The 19,089-nt window shown below is 37.2% G+C and overlaps 1 protein-coding gene across 2 annotated transcripts in view; it reads right to left on the reverse strand.

Moving 5' to 3' along the window:
• Nucleotides 1–19,089, reverse strand: part of LOC131040174 (protein transport protein SEC23 E) — a 126,217-nt gene that overhangs the window by 35,574 nt on the left and 71,554 nt on the right. For both annotated transcript variants that reach the window (XM_057973027.2, XM_057973026.2), the window contains exons 5-7: nucleotides 12,989–13,064; nucleotides 12,710–12,885; nucleotides 12,475–12,556 (exon numbers count right to left, since the gene is read on the reverse strand). In XM_057973027.2, the coding sequence (XP_057829010.2) occupies nucleotides 12,475–12,556; nucleotides 12,710–12,885; nucleotides 12,989–13,064 (334 nt within the window). The remainder of the gene's footprint in view (nucleotides 1–12,474; nucleotides 12,557–12,709; nucleotides 12,886–12,988; nucleotides 13,065–19,089) is intronic.

Raw genomic sequence — 19,089 nt, forward strand, 5'->3', positions numbered from 1 at the left:
AGTGAAAGGAGAGGTCCAATGATCAGTGAATTGTTTGACAAATTGTCTCTTCCTAGAGGCCCTGTTTTAGGACATGTCTCATGAGGTAGCAACTCTTATTGAGGTCCTTTGGGGATCTAAACGCACTTTTAGATACCCTTCATGGAGATATAACTCCTTGGACAGTGGCAACCTCTAATCCGAAATGTAAACCCTTCAAAATAAACAAAAAAAGTCCTAATTAGCCCTCTAGGATGCTAAAACTGAGTTCCTTTGAAATAATGCCCTTAGACTTGCCAAAATGGTATGAAAATTATTTGAGCAATTGAAAAAGACTGCCACATACCTAAAGACCACATTTTATCAATTGGGTATTTATCCCAAAACTCAAATTTCTTCCTCAAAACAGTAGGCAAGGTTTTGAGAGGGCAGCAAGTGAAAAAAATTGTTTTCTAAGTTAATATTTACTTTCACAACCTCTAATCACATGCATTAGATCTGTATAGAGCTAGCTTACCGGGTTCGCCTCCACACCCCCTGGTTCGGGTCCAGTACGGTCCAGGTCCCTGGTTCGGGTCCGGTCCGGCCTTGGTTCGACCAGGGTTCGATTTTCCCAGAGGGGGTTCGACCTGGTTCGAACCCGGGTGGACCAAGATCAAACCAAGTTGAACCCAGGTGGACCAAGATCAAACCAAGTCGAACCCGGGCGGACCCAGGTCGAACCCGAACGGCTGGGTGGCCCAAAATGGGTTTTTATATGCAAAATTTAAAATTTTTTTGAAATCCGCCATGCATAAAGTCAATTTTATACCCTAAAAGTGACTTCTAAAACATAATCTTGGCTCATTTCTCCTCATTTGTGTTGCAAACAAAAGTTTTTTGACAACAGGTTGAAGAAAGGGTGACCAAAGTTTGGCTTCCAAGATCAAATAGGAGTTGAAGACTGATTTTAGAAGCTTCAACAAGTGTTGCAGCATCATTTGCAAACTCCCATTGGCAACAAGAGGTAGGTTTTTTAACATTTTTTTCCAACTATTTTTGTTTCACAGATTGTCAAACATGAAACATTAATTGTTTTTCATTATTTTGTTTTTATTTTTGAATATGTTTATGTTATTTCTTGCCAGAGGAACTAGAATGGCATCTACCTCTTCCTCCGTTGGCAATGAACAAACAATTACAAAACAAAGAAATGATCTGAATTCTCCCTTATGTAAGTATATTGACATTTTAAACCAGCTTCCAGGAGGTGGGGGATTCTGTTGGAGATGCCAAGGATGTGGTATTGAACATAATAGTTCATATTATCGGGTGGTAGGCCATTTGTGTGGAATAAAAGGAAGAGGCATCACAAAATGCCCTAGAAAAGATGGTAAACCTATACTAGATGAGACAGTGATGAAATATTTTAAGGAGCATTAGAAGGCAGAAGAGAGAGAAGCTCGTAGATTGAATCAAACCGTAGCAAAGAAAACAAGGGGAATGCAAGCCCCATCTAATCTCGATGTTGTAGTACAAGACCACCCCTTCTTTTCCACAAATGAACCTGAAAATGAACCACCCTTCACACGCAAAAGAACAAAGGGGACTTTAGAAACCGCTTTTCAAAATGAGAGTAGAGACATTGCTGACCAAGATATAGAAAAGGTACATTTGTGCAAATGGGTTGGCTTTCAATGTTGTTCGCTCCCCATATTGGAAGCAAATGATAAAAAGTGTTAATGAAGCTCCAAGAGGGTATAAGGGCCCAGGTTATGAGGAGGCACGTGGAACATTATTGGACAAAGAGGTGAAGAGGGTTGAAGATGCATTGAAACCCATAAGGGATTCATGGGCTGAGACAGGTGTAACAAATTGTTTCAGATGGGTGGAAAGATGCTAAAAATCGTCCATTGATCAATGACATAGCGGTGTCCCCTAAAGAGGCAATGTTTTTGAAAGCTGTGGATTGTGAGGGCCAAGTAAAAGACGGCCAATTTATTGCAGAAATTTTCATCTCCGCCATTGAGTCAGTGGGACCCCGCAATGTTGTCCAAGTCATAACGGACAATACAAGAAATTGTAGAGCTGTTGGTTTGTTGGTTGAGGAACGCTATGATCACATCTTTTGGACACCTTGTACAGTCCATTCACTCAATCTTATGCTACAAAGGATTGGGAATAAAATAAAATGGATCAGAGATGCGTATGCAAAGGTTGAGGACATCTAGATGTTCATCACAAACCACCACATGTTTCAAGGGATTTTTAGATCCTTTTCGAATTTGGAGCTATTGAAGGTAAGTTAAATAGTAATTTAATTTTACATTTTCTGTTTTTTTTTAATTTCAATGTTCATAATATCATTGTGTAAGCTATATTGTGTATTCTTCTTTAAAGTTTGGCTTTATTTTTTAATCATTTTGGCATTAATTTGTGTTATAGATTGCTGTGAAGACGACTTGTGAAAGTTAGAGTGGCACTATGCAATATGGTGATCAGCAACAATTGGACTGTATGGAAGCAGAGTAGCAATGAGAGGGCAGAAAAAATTAGGGAGAGAATATTGAATGAGAAATGGTGGGATCTTGGTACATATCTCCTAAGTATCACTGAGCCCATTATGAGTATGATTCGCTATACCGACATGGATAGGCCTTGCATTGGTGAGATTTATGATGGCATTGACTCAATGCTTGAAAAAATAAAGTTCACTATAAATGCAAAAGAGAATGACCCCAAGGAGAAATTCTTCAAAGAAGTGAAAGCAATTATTTTAGAAAGGTGGAATAAGATGACCACTCTTTTGCATCTTCTTGCCTATGCCTTGACACCAAAGTACTATAGCAATCAGTTTCTTGATAAACCAAGAAGGATTCCACCATGGAGAGATCTAGAAGTATCTGATGGGTACAAGGCAGCATTTCTTAGACTATATCCTGATGATGATTTGCGAGATAATGTTACAAATGCGTTCATACAATTCGTAAATGGGAATGGTCTAAGTGTTGAGGCACTTCGTCATAGATGCAAGAAGGATGCTCATAGCTGGTGGTACTTCCATGGTGCATGCTTCCAACACCTACAACCCCTCGCTGTAAACGTTTTATCACAAGTAAGTTTAATTAATTAAAATTTATCACAAGTTTATTTATAGTTTACTTTGTCTTCATAGGTTGCTAATAATTTTTAATTTTAATTTTATCAATGTATAACTTTAATTGTTAACTTTCTCTTCATAGGTTGTTAGTTCATCTGCTTCAAAAAGAAATTGGAGCACATACTCTTTCATCCACTCAGTAAAGCGCAATAGGTTGCTATCAAAAAGAGCGGAGAATTTAGTATATGTGCATTCCAACCTGCGTCTTCTTTCACACAAACAACGTGACTACACACAAGGGGAAACGAAGATGTGGGATATAGAGCCAGAGCATACTGATTTGGATGCTCCCGCTTCTCAACTTCTTGCATTGACACTTGATGACTTGGAGGGCGAGCAAACTTATAGTGCAAGTGCAAGTGGCGTTGGCTTATCTAATGTCAATGTCAATGATGAGGAGGATGAGGAGGAGGAAGAGGAGGATGAGGAGGCTGATCCATTTGATGATTAAACTTTATATTGTTGAAAGTTGAAACAATGATACTTAAATATTTTGTCATTTTGATATTAAACTTGATGTATATGATGCCATTATGGTATGATCATGATGCTATGATTACAAGTTTATGTTTGTTTTGTTGTTTATATGATGCTATGTGACATGCTAATCTTAATTCATGCTTACAGGCTGCACAAATATTAAAATATATATATATATAAAATTTACATGTTTTTGTACTAACGAACCCAAACGAACCCAAACCCCTTTTCAAAATTTTGTCGTACCGGTTCTTCGAACTCGAATTGGTGCCCGAACCCGAACCGGCAAGCTAGGTACAGAGTCTATAGACTACTGTTACAAGACTCAAGCTCGCCTCAGACTCAACAAGCTGATTTTTGACCTGGACTCAAACTCAATGCCCAGACTCGACACATACTCAACAAAGACTCCACAAACTGAAAAATTCAAGAAATTTGGAGATTTTTAAGGATTTAAAAGTTAAAACTTGTTTCATTCATGCTTTAATAAATAAACTTTAAAGACACAATAATCTCTTCAAACAAAAGCTACTTTGATCGCATACACAAGTATACATTGATAAGTATAAATGCAAATTTTAGCTAAAAATAACACATTTAGATATATAAATACTGTCTCAATATGCAAACCTCATGGAATATGAGATCCATGACATCAAAAGTTCAAAGCAAAAGCTAAAAGTCCATGCTCAAAGGATCATGTATCACTCAGCCCTCCTACACAACCATCTAAGATAGGTCTTGGGTGATGATGCAGCCATGATATATGCTTGTCTCGGTAACACCCACACCAACATCCAAGGTGTTTGCACGTGCTCTATCCTCCTTTGCTCTCTCTATCCACCTGGTCAACCCAATCGAGGTACTCATCACTAAAAATAGGATCCACTGTCAATGATCCAATCAGATTGTGGATCAACTTCCTCTAGTGTGATGGGTGATAAGTCAATGCCTAAAATATATCTGTGTGAGGGTGAAGGTTGTAATGAACATAAACTGGATTATTCAACCTCTTCACTGGTAGCTTGTTGTGCTTCTTGGGTGTATGTTCTCAAACATACTCCAATTGTGCTCACAACCCAAAGCACTGCATGGTTGGTTCAATACTTGAACTACAAACTTCTGAAGATTTGGTACGTTGGCACGAAAGTCTTTCACACATCCATTTGAGATGAGAAAAAGAAATAAATCAATCTCATAATCCAACTTTAAGTTTCAATATTTAATAATAATATCAAAAGAGGAAAAGTTTTAATTTTTAAACTTAAATCAAGCCTTTAAAATATTTTCACCTGATTGCAATAAAAACCAAGTCTTGCATACATATCATGCAAAGCAATCTCTTTGTGCACGTCTAAAGATCTCAATCTTGGTAATTATTTGTGCCCCAACAATAGATTTGGGCACTCCAAAACCTCCTCATCCACCTTAAAATCAAACCGGAATTGGAATGCCAAATTGAGGAAATAAGAATCTACGTATAGGGGCTTGTGAACCTAGAGGTGCCATTGTCTACCAATGATTTCCCAAATGGGCAGCACTTATCCTAAACTATTGCATAAATGGATCTAATGGCCTCATTGGCCCTATCCATTCCCTCATATGTGTTGCCTATTGTGGCCTTCTCCCCATCAACAACTTGTAGGAGAACCACTAAAGGCTCTATGAATTGCAATATCTTGAAACATTAACACAAATGTGAACCAAAATAAGAAAATAAAAGAAACATATGAATATACATATAATGTAGAATCAGATTTACCTATATGATCTTCGTAGTTGGTACCCAGAAGCCTTGCTAATCGGCATCCCCAAACCCCAATCCTAAGCAACAATCTAGCATGTGTCAAGCCTCTTTCCCAATCTGTCTCCCTACATGACCCCAACAAAAATCCCAAACTCTAATCACCCATGTCTTCTTGGCATGCCTCAAACGGCAACCCCAACCCAGACTTTGAAAAGAAACATGACAAATATCAACATCCTAGCATAAAGATGGAGTTTATCAATCCTAAAGTCTCAATGCACAATGCATGGCCATCTACTTCTCTACTTGTCAAGAAATAAGACTCTTCCTCTTGATATAATGGATGACGGTGTATAAGGACCAATTCCCATCTATAGCAAAGGAACTAATAACCTACGAAAGGAGGAGAATGGCAAGCATCCTCAACTCTAGTCTATCCTTGACATATCATGTCCACATCTAGTAGGGTCATATTAGGTTAACAAGGTTCTATACTTAACTCTGTAGTGTCGAATGTTGGATCAATTGTTACAAGACTCTTAAGACTCACCCAAACCCATTGAGTCCTAATGTGAGTAGGTCAAAACGAGGCTAAAGTAATTGTGACCTGAGTACTCGGCAAGTCCTAGCAGGTAGACTCGGCTAGGTCTATGAAAACCAAGAAAATGAACATTAGAATTTGAAAATGCTTAAACATATGGAAGCCAAGCATTTTTTGAAGGGTATGGAGGAATTTTGGAGGATGTTCAAAAGTGATAAGACTATAAAAAATGGCATGCTACTCCCAAATCCTTACTCTAGTTTTAAGAAACTAAAAACAAAAATCATTCCAGACCATTTTAGATGGAAGAGTTGTTGATGTATGTGGTTAGCTGCAGGAGATATCCCAAAGCTATTAATACACTATGTTTTATATTTGCTAGGTGAGCCGACCTTGATGGAGCAATTCAAATATTAAATATGAGATGAAATTAATTAATTAATGCATGAGGGCCGACCCTTTGTGAAAGGGTACCACCCATGTATATATGAGGTGCGATCTCATTCACTTCACTATGGATTATACCAAGACAAGTAGGTCTATTCAGAGGAAATGTGCTCGGGGGTGACGATAGCAGTTTATCGTCTATGGTTGGGAGGGCAACAATGATCTGAGTCATTGCTCGTGGTTAATCGAGCACCCAATTATCATGTTTGATTGCTTACATCTCTGATCATCAAAAGTTAACATGGTATCAGAGCAGGTTTGAAGAAAAGATCCTATCAGATTTGTTGAAGCAATCAAGGCATCTCTTCTTCTAGGTCGGAGCTTCTTTGGCGTCAGTTTCTTTCATTGTGTGGGATCTTGGAGACCCGTGGCTATTCTTCAACAAATGAGATCGTGGATATTCTCTTGCGTGAGCTTTATATCTGTCGGGAATAAGTTTTGTGCCATTTACAGTGCGTGAGGGAGTTTTGCATTGTGGAGTCAAGTGATTCTATCTCTGTCGCTATATTCTTCTTCTTTGGGCATGGTGATTTGGATATCCTGGTCGCCTATATTTATGCAATCTAGATATAAAGGGAGATCGACTCTACTCTCATTATTATCGAAGGGAATCAACAGAAGTTCGCACATTAAGAGCCAGGTTTTTTTTGGAATCATCGGGGAGCGATTCTATGTGAATCGGACAAGGCAATAAGGAAGATTGCGAGTCAAAGTCCGATGGCGGATATGTGTCTCTAACTATCCATAAGAACACAAGATTAATCAGCGCACACTGGATGAATATTTGTTTGCAGTGCCTTGTTACCATCCGACAACAACGACTGTATGATCATTTGTTGGGCATTCCACATTGACTATGCAGGCCTGTAGTCGTCTTACCCTGCTGCTACCAGCATTACCTCATGTTGACGTCTATGGGAATTTGGGCATAACTATTTCATCAGGCACTTTCCATTGGATGGGAGGATTATACTTCTAAGACTCGATATCGGGCCATTTGAGTTGGCATTTTATTTTATTTTTTTAAATGATCGGGAGTCTTCAAGTTGTATAATCAGTGGGAATTAATTTAATATACATTCTAATTGTTCTATCGGGCTTTCTCATCTGCCTCCTCCTTTCCCATGTTAGTCACTGGAGATACGAACATGAATCGAAGAGTGATGTTGAGTCGTTTATCTTCTCCTGCAGTCAATTATGAGGGTGAAGTTTTTGAACTTAACCGTGCCATTCTTCTTCATTAATTTATGATTGAAGCCATGTGAGATTATTTGAGCATGTGCATGGGTGTTAGAGTCGTGCAAGGGGTGAGTGGTATGTGATTGAAACCAAGTCGAGATGATCTTCATGTTTTTGATGCGGACTGTGCGGGAAGAATCTAGACACCGCTTATTTTTTGTGTGTTGTGATAAGAACGGATATGTGATTGCTATCTTTCATCAGACTTGGTGAAGGAATCTAGGCAGGTTGAATCTTCAAAAGAACAACTGAAGGCTTATTAAATCGCTTTGATCAGCTTTGATCATTCAATTGTCGATTCACAAAGGGGTTGTAGCTCGATGATTGATTGCATGATGGCCATTAATCTACTTTATCCTATGCCCATAATACCGTATGTGTGCCAGTGAGTTCCAGAGCAAAAGTTGATTCTTTTAATTGGGTAATTGAAGTCAGTAGAAGAAGCAAGATAAATTAAATGAACACAAAAAGAAAAAGGATATGTCTCCCTTGATTGGCTGTTCACTGGTCCAAAAGTAGGACCTGATTCTTCATCTACCTGCAGCACTGAGAAGTGCTCTATCTGCAATTACATAGGATCTAGTCTTCAGTTTGAATCAGCTGCATCTTTGTGTCGTCCAGTTGTGTAGCCACCGGGTCTGTCAGTTAAGATGGTTGCATATTAGGATAAGGCATTGTGTATGTTGTCATCACACCTGTCTGCACCACTTCCTTGTTTAGTTAGAACTGAAATAAGGTGGACATGTAGTCAGCTAACTATTGTAACTGCCGCCAATTAAGGGTTTAACTGTTTGGAACTGTCAATGATTAAGGAGGGAGTAACTCAGTTAACTATCATTGGTTGAAGGAGTAACTTATCAGTCATCTGCCACTGATTGAGGACCAACTGCCAATGATTGAGGAAGCTGGGATTATAAAGCAGCAGAATAAAATACACTTTTGGAAAATGAACAAACATTGAACTCTCATTTAAATATAGTATGAACAAACATTGAACTCTCATTTCAGTGTCGTGGCATTGCTACAGCAGCTGGAACATTGGAGACAATACCCTTCAAGTGCAAACCTGCTTCTGGGGGATGGAAATCCTCAGGTGCAGTATGTGAGATATCTTGATTCGTACAGATGGCTGTCAACATCATCAGTGAATTCAGACGTGCAGACCTGAAAAGCAGTTAAATGCAGCACTTGAAGAGAATCTGATTTAAATGAGATAAGTATTTCATACTTAATGTTCATGAATTTTTATACATTTGAATAGTAAATCATGTATGCTTCTAGCATTGGTGTTTCTATTCCGGATAGGTTGATTCTATGAACTATTAGTAATCTCTCTAAAAATGCTTCCAGGACTGATTGAGGAGCATAAGGATGATAAGAGATTGCATTCAAGGGAGAAAGAACCTGATGCTTGAGGTCATAGGAATAACTTGATGACCGAAAGCATTTGTCAAAGAGGAAGAAATCTATATAGATTGTCACTGTGATCTGTACTTTCAAGGAAGGGGAAATAACATTCAGGGAGCTCGGAGAAGTGAAGGTTGCAATATTGCAAGATTTCTTGGAGAACTTTTTCAGCTGTAGAGAACAAAATTGCACATTTAGCACCGCAAATTTATTCAGAATAGGATGATTCGGGATGAGGTTGAGGAGGACAATCCTGGACTCTTGCAAGTCAACAGTACTGGAAATGTGCATTGAAAACCATTCCTCTAAAGCAAGCTTTGCATGCAACCTTGGATGAGGAGGTCAGAAGGTTGATATCAGCTTCAAAGGGAACATGACATTTCAGCTTCAGAGGGAGCCTGACATTTCATTAGAGGCAACCTTGGACGAGGAGGTCAGAAGGTTGATATCAGGTTCAGAGGGAGCCACATCATCATGAAGATTTGGTTAATGCATTCTTCTCTATGAGAGAAGTTTGAGGTGCAAGCCCTTGTTAATGCATTCTTCTCTGCGAGAGAAGTTTGAGGTGAAAGCCCTTGTTCCACCCTCTGGGATGAGCCGTGGTGAATATCATTATGAGGTGACGATCTCACAATGATGAACACTTGTGCATTTTACCATCATTGTGAGGTGACGATCTCACAATAATGGTTGATATCACGGGGAGGTGATATCTATTCTTACACCATCCATGGGAGAAGCCATGATGGTTGATATCACAATGAGGTAATATCTTTCCTTTCCACATATGGGAGTAGCCATTGTGGTCAAACATCATGATGAGGTGATATGCTATCACGATGAGATGATAAGCTTCTTTCATACACGAGTGTGGTCATTGTGTTAGTCATCACAATGAGGTGATGTGACTTGTAGACATCTAGAAAGATATATCCCTAGCTAAAGAGGGAGTGTTGATGTATGTGGTTAGCAGCGCGAGATATCCCAAAGCTATTAATACATTGTGTTTTATATTTGCTAGGTGAGCCAACCTTGATGGAGCAATTCATATATTAAATATGAAATGAAATTAATTAATTAATGCATGAGTCATGAGGGCCGACCCTTTGTGAAAGGGTACCACCCATGTATATATGAGGTGCGATCTCATTCACTTCACTATGGAATATACCAAGACAAGTAGGTCTATTCAGAGGAAATGTGCTCGGGGGTGACGATAGCAGTTTATCGTCTATGGTTGGGAGGGAAACAATGATCTGAGTCATTGCCCGTGGTTAATCGAGCACCCAATTATCATGTCCGATTGCTTACATCTCTGATCATCAAAAGTTAACAAGAGCAACATCGTTTTTATTTTTTCGAATTTTTCCAAATTAAATTTCCAGTAATAAATCACATTTATACTTCTAGTGGGCTAAGTCAAACCCCATCCTAAGCAATGCTCCTAAAGGTCATAGCAGAAATTGCAGACTTGTCTAAGGTACACATGCATGACTCCACTTAGAGCTAGTAATGCTAGGCTAAGGGATACAAGCTTCCTTATACCATAGTTCATGAATACATATTGTAATTTTTTTTTATGTCATGGATATCACAATCCATTAAGTGCATACACACCTTAAACACTTGACAACATTTATATATCTAAAAATGTGGTTTCCTTAGACTTAAATTTGTTTTTATGCTCATGTGATCGATGTATACTTGTGTATCTGATTGAAGTAGTTTCTACTTGATTACTTTATTGTGTTTTTAAAGTTTGTTTATAGAAGGATGGATAATACAAGTTTAAAATCCTTAAAAACTGCTATATTTCATGGTTTTTTTCAATTTGCCATGTCAGCATCAAGTCTAGAAACCAAACCCAAGTCTGGCTCAAAAATCAGCTTGCCAAGTCTGTAAATGTAATTCAATTTTCAATTCAAGGTGCAAGTTATATTCAAGTTTCTTTTTCTTTCAAGTATATGTTATATCTCAATATAATAAATCTGATTATTATTTGGTATGTTGCAGATGGAGAAAGAGCATTTATTAATTTCAATGTCCTCACAATCACCGATCGATATATATATGCCAATCAAGAAGATCAAGCAATACCTTGACCGGTCATGTCTATTAGACATGACCGATCAAGATATTACTTGATCGCGCCCCTTCAAATCGTAATTGCGTTTAACCGATGTCAACCGGTGTGTATGTAATTAACAAACAAAACCGATACTAATCGGTATTTTATGCATTACGATTAACAACCGATGTTAATCGGTAGTTTGGGCATTGGTTGCGCACCCGATGTTGATCGGGATTTATTGGCGAGGTTATATATGTATCGATCGAAGAATACAATCACAGCAAGATCGTATACAAGTGAATATCTACGTAGACTTGAGTTATCATGCATATAATTATTAGTATAAGATGAAATCTGAACATAGCATATCGAAGAGTAATTATAATAATTATCGGACAAGGAATGATAACTGAAGTCTTATCTAGTCTATCGATGAGATAGATGATTGAATGAGAGACTTCATTTATCTCTCATTCAATCATTTATCTTACCGAGGCTATCATGTATCAACAAAGTCTGTGTCAAGTCCAAGTCTAGTAACTACTGTTGAAATGCAAAGAATAACAAAGGTAAGTTATAATGTTTTTAGCAAAGTTGCCTCGTCCTGCATTTGCAGTGATAATCCTCTCCCATTTTTTAGCAATGTTCCATGTGAATGTGTCATTTGCAGTGATAATCCCCTCCAATTTTTTAGTAACGTTCCATGGAGATGTGTCCTTGGGTATTTTGGTTGAGTTATTTTAATTGTCATCCCTGCGCTGTCCCTGAAATTGGAAAAAAACTGCCATCCCCACATTCCTGCAAACCCGTCCGAGAAACATGGATAAACACTGGCAGTACCATAACCAGTAACATACGAAATTTTCTGTCTTCAAACATGCATATCTAGAACCTTCTTATTTACACAAAATGCCTATCATTGGTTATTTGAGTAAGCATATGTGTTTGGCAATGTACGTATACAAAATCTTTATTGCTGTTACGAATCATGGCAAACACCACATTACACTATTGGTAGGGAATACAAATGATGGATGTTGTGAGTGTATTAGATGTAAAGTATAATATAGCTACGGAGCATCAGACTTATAATTTGTGTACTCCCTAGCTTTATGTAGGTACAAAACAAGGCCTCATCCTGCTCATCCATGTGCATTAATTGCAATCTCCATTGTTGTCATCCACAATGCAGTATGTAATAAATGAAATGGGAAATACAAACCATTCAATATCTAGCACATGGTCTAACTTTTAGAATTTTTGAAAATTTGAATTGTAAGTTTTAAGGGAAAAATTTCAGTAGAGAGAAGCTAGTGAACTTTTAGAAGACATTTTAAAACTCGCTCAAGATTAAAATATAAGTTCAGTATAAAAATCATGTTTTCTCATCTTTAAAACACTCCTGAATGAAAAGAAGATGTCACCTCTGTGCTTCTGTGACCATTGACCCATCTTCTAGCCAGTGTCGTAGTCCGAAGGCGCATTTGTCCACTGCTGTGCTGGTAACTGCAAGAGAACAGAGATCAAACTTAAAAGAAAAAAATCCAGTTGATACACAGGATCCTATAATTTATAATGGTAGACCACTGAAGCACAAAGCCTAATGAGCATCAGAAAAATACCAGGATACAATTTGGTATAAAGAATGGAGCCCCTTACTATGTTAGCAACTGAAAAAGGAACAGATTACTATTAGATTGCCCTGCTGCTCCAGATAATTCCTTTGGGATGATGTCAAAAAATATACACAAAGAAGTGCCTTTGTCAAGACCACACAATTTCCAGGCAGTCGTATTTCCTTGGCCAATAACTGTTTCTGAGCAAGAGACTCCTCTCTGGAAAAGTAGCAGGAAGCTGCCTGTTGATTTCAAAAATTCATGGCTACACTTTATTCGTAAGCCAACAATTTACAGTCTACATTTAACACATCTCACATACCTTGTCCAGAGAAGCACATGGCCCAATAACACCCTGTATCTTAACATCCCTTGAGCAGTTAACCTCAAAAATTCCACTGTCAAAAAGCAATACAAAAGAACCAAACTGAAGTTCTAGAAAATTGTATTGGATCGAAAGGAAGTGTGAAATTGAACCAAAAAAAATAAAGAAATTAATATTTATGATGAACAAAAGTATGCGAAGAAAAATTCGTAAAGTACATCAGATAAAAATAGTGGAGTGTTGGATGAAAAGAAAAAATGCGTAAGAATTAAATAGACTAACTTAAGATTAAAACAGTATAAACAGAACAGGGACACGAACCCAAGTAAATGCAATTTAAGAAGATTTACGTCAAGTTTTTGAAAAAATCAAATCACATAGTATTTGGCATGGTTGGAAATCAAGGTTTTTTGGGCATGCATGGGTACAGTATCCAACGTGTACTTGGGCTATATCAGATATGTATCTGTTTCAGATACAGGGATATGTGCACCTAGGGAGGGACACAGGAGTTTCCGGCTACTTTGCCAAGAATTTATAACTTCTAAAAATCAGCAATTTAAACATCAACAGAATCCTACAGCTTAAGTTGTGCTAACTCCTTAAAGTGAAGTTTCGAATCCTTTTCATCAAATATATCAATCAGCCTCTCAATGAACTCTACATTAGAATCAATCTCATCGTGACCCAATGTGCCATCATGTGATGTCACCACTCTTGAGCCAAGAATTTATAACTTCTAAAAATCAGCAATTTAAACATCAACAGAATCCTACAGCTTAAGTTGTGCTAACTCCTTAAAGTGGAGTTTCGAATCCTTTTCATCAAATATATCAATCAGCCTCTCAATGAACTCTACATTAGAATCAATCTCATCATGACCCAATGTGCCATCATGTGATGTCACCACTCTTGAGCGCTCCTATCCAAATGAATAGTTGCATACTTAATAGCTTCATCCTCTCGCATGGGGTTAAGCTAGAAATAAGTATCAAATTTCCATACCCATGCTCTAGCTATAGCTTTTTCCAGACCCATCATGATAAGGAATGGATAGCTTGCCAACCTTTCTCTGCAAATCCTGGTTATGTGGTCTACCACCCCTATGAGGTCTATGTTTCAATATGAGATCCATGTAATCACAAAAACATTTCAGCTCGAAAATCAACACCTGAGTTCCTCCAATCTTGTAAAATTTGATCCTACAACTCTTGTCGTGTTGGTTCATTTTTGGCTTGAGGATTGTTTCTAGGAGAAAAGTTAGGCATAAGAGGCCTAGAGTTGGTTGTTCCAGCCATAGCATGATGATTTGCAGCCCTGAAGTTAATTGAACCATCTCCCTAACAATTGTTCCCACCATTGTTATTATCTAATTTGCCTATACGGGTATGAGAACAAGTACATGGATTTTTTTTGCCCTTGGGTATATGGATTTGGATACGTTCATGTGTGTGTGTGTGTGTGTATTACATTCAAAAAAATTTAAAGAAATATACAGAATTGTAAAGCTAATTACATTTGATAGTATGATACTTCATCATTGATCAATGCCAGCTGCCAAAATGGTAGTGATAAAGATAAATATTAAAGGCCAATTGATAGTTAAATATTTAATATTTATCTTTATCCATTGGCATTTAATAGTGATAATTTTAGTTGTCTAAGTGCTTGATTCTGGTCTCCATTCCCGGACCCCCTCATTGTAATCAAATTTCTTATATGAATAGAGATCCCACTAACTAGTGGGGTATTGGCATGGAAGACCCTAATGGGTTTGAGGGGCAGCAATAATAAGATGCACAAGGTGTTAGATGTGAGAAAAACCCAACGAAAGAAAATGAGAAAAGAGAGTGAAGAGAGCAAAATGATCTTTGTATTGGGCGAAATGATGCTTCCAGGCTAAGTCACAAGGTTCGAATTCGAATTGGAATTCGACAGTCATGAAATTCGGATGGAATTCGACAAGGGAAAAAATTGAAAAAAAAAAAATTCGGTTTAAACTCGCCTTATATAATTTTGTGTATTTTTTAATTTATGTACTACTTCTAATAAATTATAACTAATGTAAATAATATAACTAATGCATTAAAAAATATAACTAATAAATTAATAATGTATATCGAATGCAGTAAAAAAAAATATACATAATAACTTATCGTATATTTTTGAATGCAATCGATATACCTTTTACCTAATTACTAATTTAGTACAATAAAAAAATAAAACTACATTAGACAATATCAAATACCTAATTAATATTACTCGTAATTAACTAACTACTAATAAAATTTACAAAATCGAATACATTACTGTTGCTCGATATTTTGTTTACAACACAGGAGCGATGTCAAAATAACTAATTAAATTTGAGAGCTCGGGCCCAACCTAAACACGGGAGTGATGGCAACGGCAGCAACGACGACTATGGCAGGCAGAAGCAATGGCAACGGCAGCAACGGCAACTACAGCAGGCAGCAGCAACGGCAACTATGGCAGGCGGCAGTGACGGCAGCCATGGGAGTGAGTTGTGTGTTTACAAAGGCCGTCTGCCCACTTTTTAGCACAATTTTTATGGCCAAATTTGAACGATTTTTTTTTTGAAGTTCGAAATTTGATTAAATTCGGACCTCATCCATGAAAATCGCCATATTCTGTGACTTAGCTTTCAGGGACAATTTAGAGTTTTTGGATGCAAAAAAAAGGTCAACAAATGTCTTTTTTTGTAACTTTTAGAAACTCAACACATTTGGATATGCCTTGTACGTACCCAGGGTGTACCCAAATGCCCAGGTACTTACCCAGGCATACCCCGGGGCAAACCCATACCTAGACGTACCTGGTACAGGTGTCGAACACCTTAAGGGCGTACCCGATAACTTAGGTTATTACAATTATCCACAATGTGTTAAGCTATGAATGCACATATTTGAGCTATATTCTGCTATAAATAACACTGACCTCTAGCCAAATCACTGAGAATATCTCTTGTGCCTGGCTCCTTGTGGTCTCGATGTTCTCTATCTTTATGCACTGTCACCCATGTTTATTTCAACACCTTCAACCTTTAGAAGCGGATCAATTGTTGGTGGTTCTTCAATGTTAGGGTTTGATCTATTCTTCTTAGGTAGTAACGATGGGTACTTGGCTGCATTGCTCCTTCCCAATGTCATGTTACTCTTGTTCATTCATAACCCTCCAGACTCACAAGAATCGAAGCTTTGATACCACTATAAAGTTTCCTACTAGTTCTGATCCAAATTTTTGCCCTTCTATGTAGTTTGCTTCATATCATGAATGTATTGTTTCAGTTTGCAGGGATAGTGATAATGATTTGATGTTTATGAGCAGATTGCTTTACTTGGAAATAAGGAAACATGTATTGACTGAAACAATAACAATTACATATTTCCACACATATAGACTGAAACAATACAGAATTTCATTAATTGCATTTGCTGATAAAAAGCTAACAAGAACAAAGATATAATTCTGACCTTCTACTACAAGTTTAAACAGAAGCAATTTACATGTATCCATCTGAAATTACACAGCAGTACTGATATTCACAATGAAACTTTAATATTTGCTTCAACTCATGCGCCATCCAATCGTGGAGCATTGGCAATTCCACACCCTCTATGCAGACTCAATCACCCAAGGAAATATATCCGTCCAGTATAAAGAAGTGTGAAACATTCCAAATCTGTCCCTTAGTGTGTCACATTATGAAGGGACGAACAGCAGAAACGTCCCTTTATAAAGGGCACAACTTGAAAAATTTATTGGTCAAATAATTGGATAATCTATTCAACGATATACAAGCGTACATATAGAGATTACAAGACGACGTTCAAAATTTAGAACAAGTCATTTAAGTGAAAACTAATAAGCTAAAAAGCTTAAAAGCTAAATAAAGCTTATTAATAAAAAGCTAACTATGCATCTTTAATAAGAAGCAATAGTTTCACTTAACGCACTAACAAAGCTAACTAAGTCGACTAAAAACCTAAATAGCTAAATAAGTCGACAGAATAGAAGATGACCATTACAGAAGATATTAATATTATTTTAACAACTTGACCATAGAAGTTCATGCCTAAGAGTATAGCAAAAATGTTACCAAAAAGAATCAACCAGCAAAGAAGTGTATAAGCCAATCGATTTGCTGCTAGAACACACACTTGACCTGATATGTCATTGTCTAATCACAATGATTCCAAAGGAAAACCCACACTTGACTCCAATATTAATGTCTAACCAGGGATGGATTATGGCTTCCCATATGCAATAGAAATAGACTATCAATATTTGCAAAATATCCTCAAGAGCCCCAAAAATTTGTCCCTGCTAGAGACTTCACAAATTTCATAACCTTAACCATTAAATTCACTATGAGAAATCTCAATAATCTCTCTGACAGCCAACTAGGGTAAAATCTTGCACTACTAAAACTAGCACCCTTGGGTTTTCATCCTAGGGTTTCCAGCTCCTCAAGAATCTCTCTGAATCACTAGTAGAAAGAAATAATCCCAGCATACCACATGAGCTCCAAAAATGTTCTTTTATAATAACTGCCAGAAGCCTCTAGAACTTTACAAATTCCCACTCTTAATATATTTCATTTAATCCAGGAAATAAAGTGACTTTATGAATCTCCTTTAAATATTTCACTTAAGTCCCTTTATAATACTTTATTAAATTAATTAAATAATATATTACCCATAAAATATATGTTCTCGGATAATATTAAATTATTAAATTAACTTATTCTCTTTAACCTGACTTTAGCCTACGAGAATTAAATAGGCTAATTAGTTGCTCCAAACTACTCCTTGGAAGGGGGCATTACAAAGTTGTCTAGAAAGTAAAGGGTAAAGAAAAAAACTCATTCATCCAACAAGTATTTTTGAATTATGTGACGAAGCAAAGTGCATGTGTTATGCAAGTGACATAAGAGCTGCAGAAAATAAAGGAGCTATTCTCAAAGATAAGAAAGATGTTATGGAGTGGCAAGCAATGATTGTGGGTATCCATGCATAAGTTGATAAGTTCCATTTGATACGAATAGGTTCATTTCTCAACTAGTGAGCCAAGAGTGCATCCTAGCCATGTTGAGATAGCCCCTTGTTTCCCTCTCCCAATCATCTCACCCAACTAGCAAGTCTTCTCCTAAACCACAAAAGACGGCACCCTACTAAAGCTAAAGCAATATTGATAAGGCCACAAGAGAACAAGGCTTCTTTCGATCTCTTCTAAACCATTTCCAAGCCAAGCAAAGGAAGAATAGCGAGCAGTTTGCAGCAATTGGAGAGAGAATGACCAAGTAGAACAAACTGGAGGCATGAACTGTCCTTGTAGGGCTTGGGTTAGACCCTAGGTTCTCATTCTACTTTGAATTGTTACCATTTTGTGGAATTTGATGTGAGTCAAGGTGCTTCTTGTTAGTTCTTTAATTACAAAAAACTGAAGTATGATAGTTATACAAGTAAAAGGTTAAAATTATGTCAGTTTAAACTCGGATCGTTTGCACCTCTTGTGGCCTAGTGACCAATTTCTGGGCAGTTGGGAAGAAGACAAACTCATTTTTAATACTCATTTATCTAAAAAAAAGAGTAGTCTTATGAAATGATGTATGAAAGTTATGTTAGCAATAAGGGTGCCTTTAATCTTTTGTGATACTGGTTCTCTTACTTTTACTCTCCTATGACTCCTATGGTTCTCCAGAGATTGATTGGACATGACAATACCAACAATGATTTCCATCAAGTCTATTATACCTAGAATTACACATTGTATATGAAATTAAAGGAAAACACTTCATTTCATATCCTATGTTGTATTTTAATTGCTCTTTGTTTTATGTTGCAACTCTCTAACACAATGATTGTCTTAAACTATTGTAGCATAATCTAGGTAGCTGTGAAGTAATATTCCTAAAAATATTGCTGGCCCCATTAATCCCAGCCATCATACAAAAGGTATCTTTCACTGGAGAAACTTAGTAATCGCCTTATTGCTTTTACATGAAAAGACATGCAAGACTAGCTATATTCTCTCAAAAATTTTGGACAGACAGTATCTTCATCAACTGGAGCAGT

Source organism: Cryptomeria japonica, chromosome 11 (genome assembly GCF_030272615.1).
Source record: "Cryptomeria japonica chromosome 11, Sugi_1.0, whole genome shotgun sequence".
Lineage (NCBI taxonomy): Eukaryota > Viridiplantae > Streptophyta > Pinopsida > Cupressales > Cupressaceae > Cryptomeria > Cryptomeria japonica.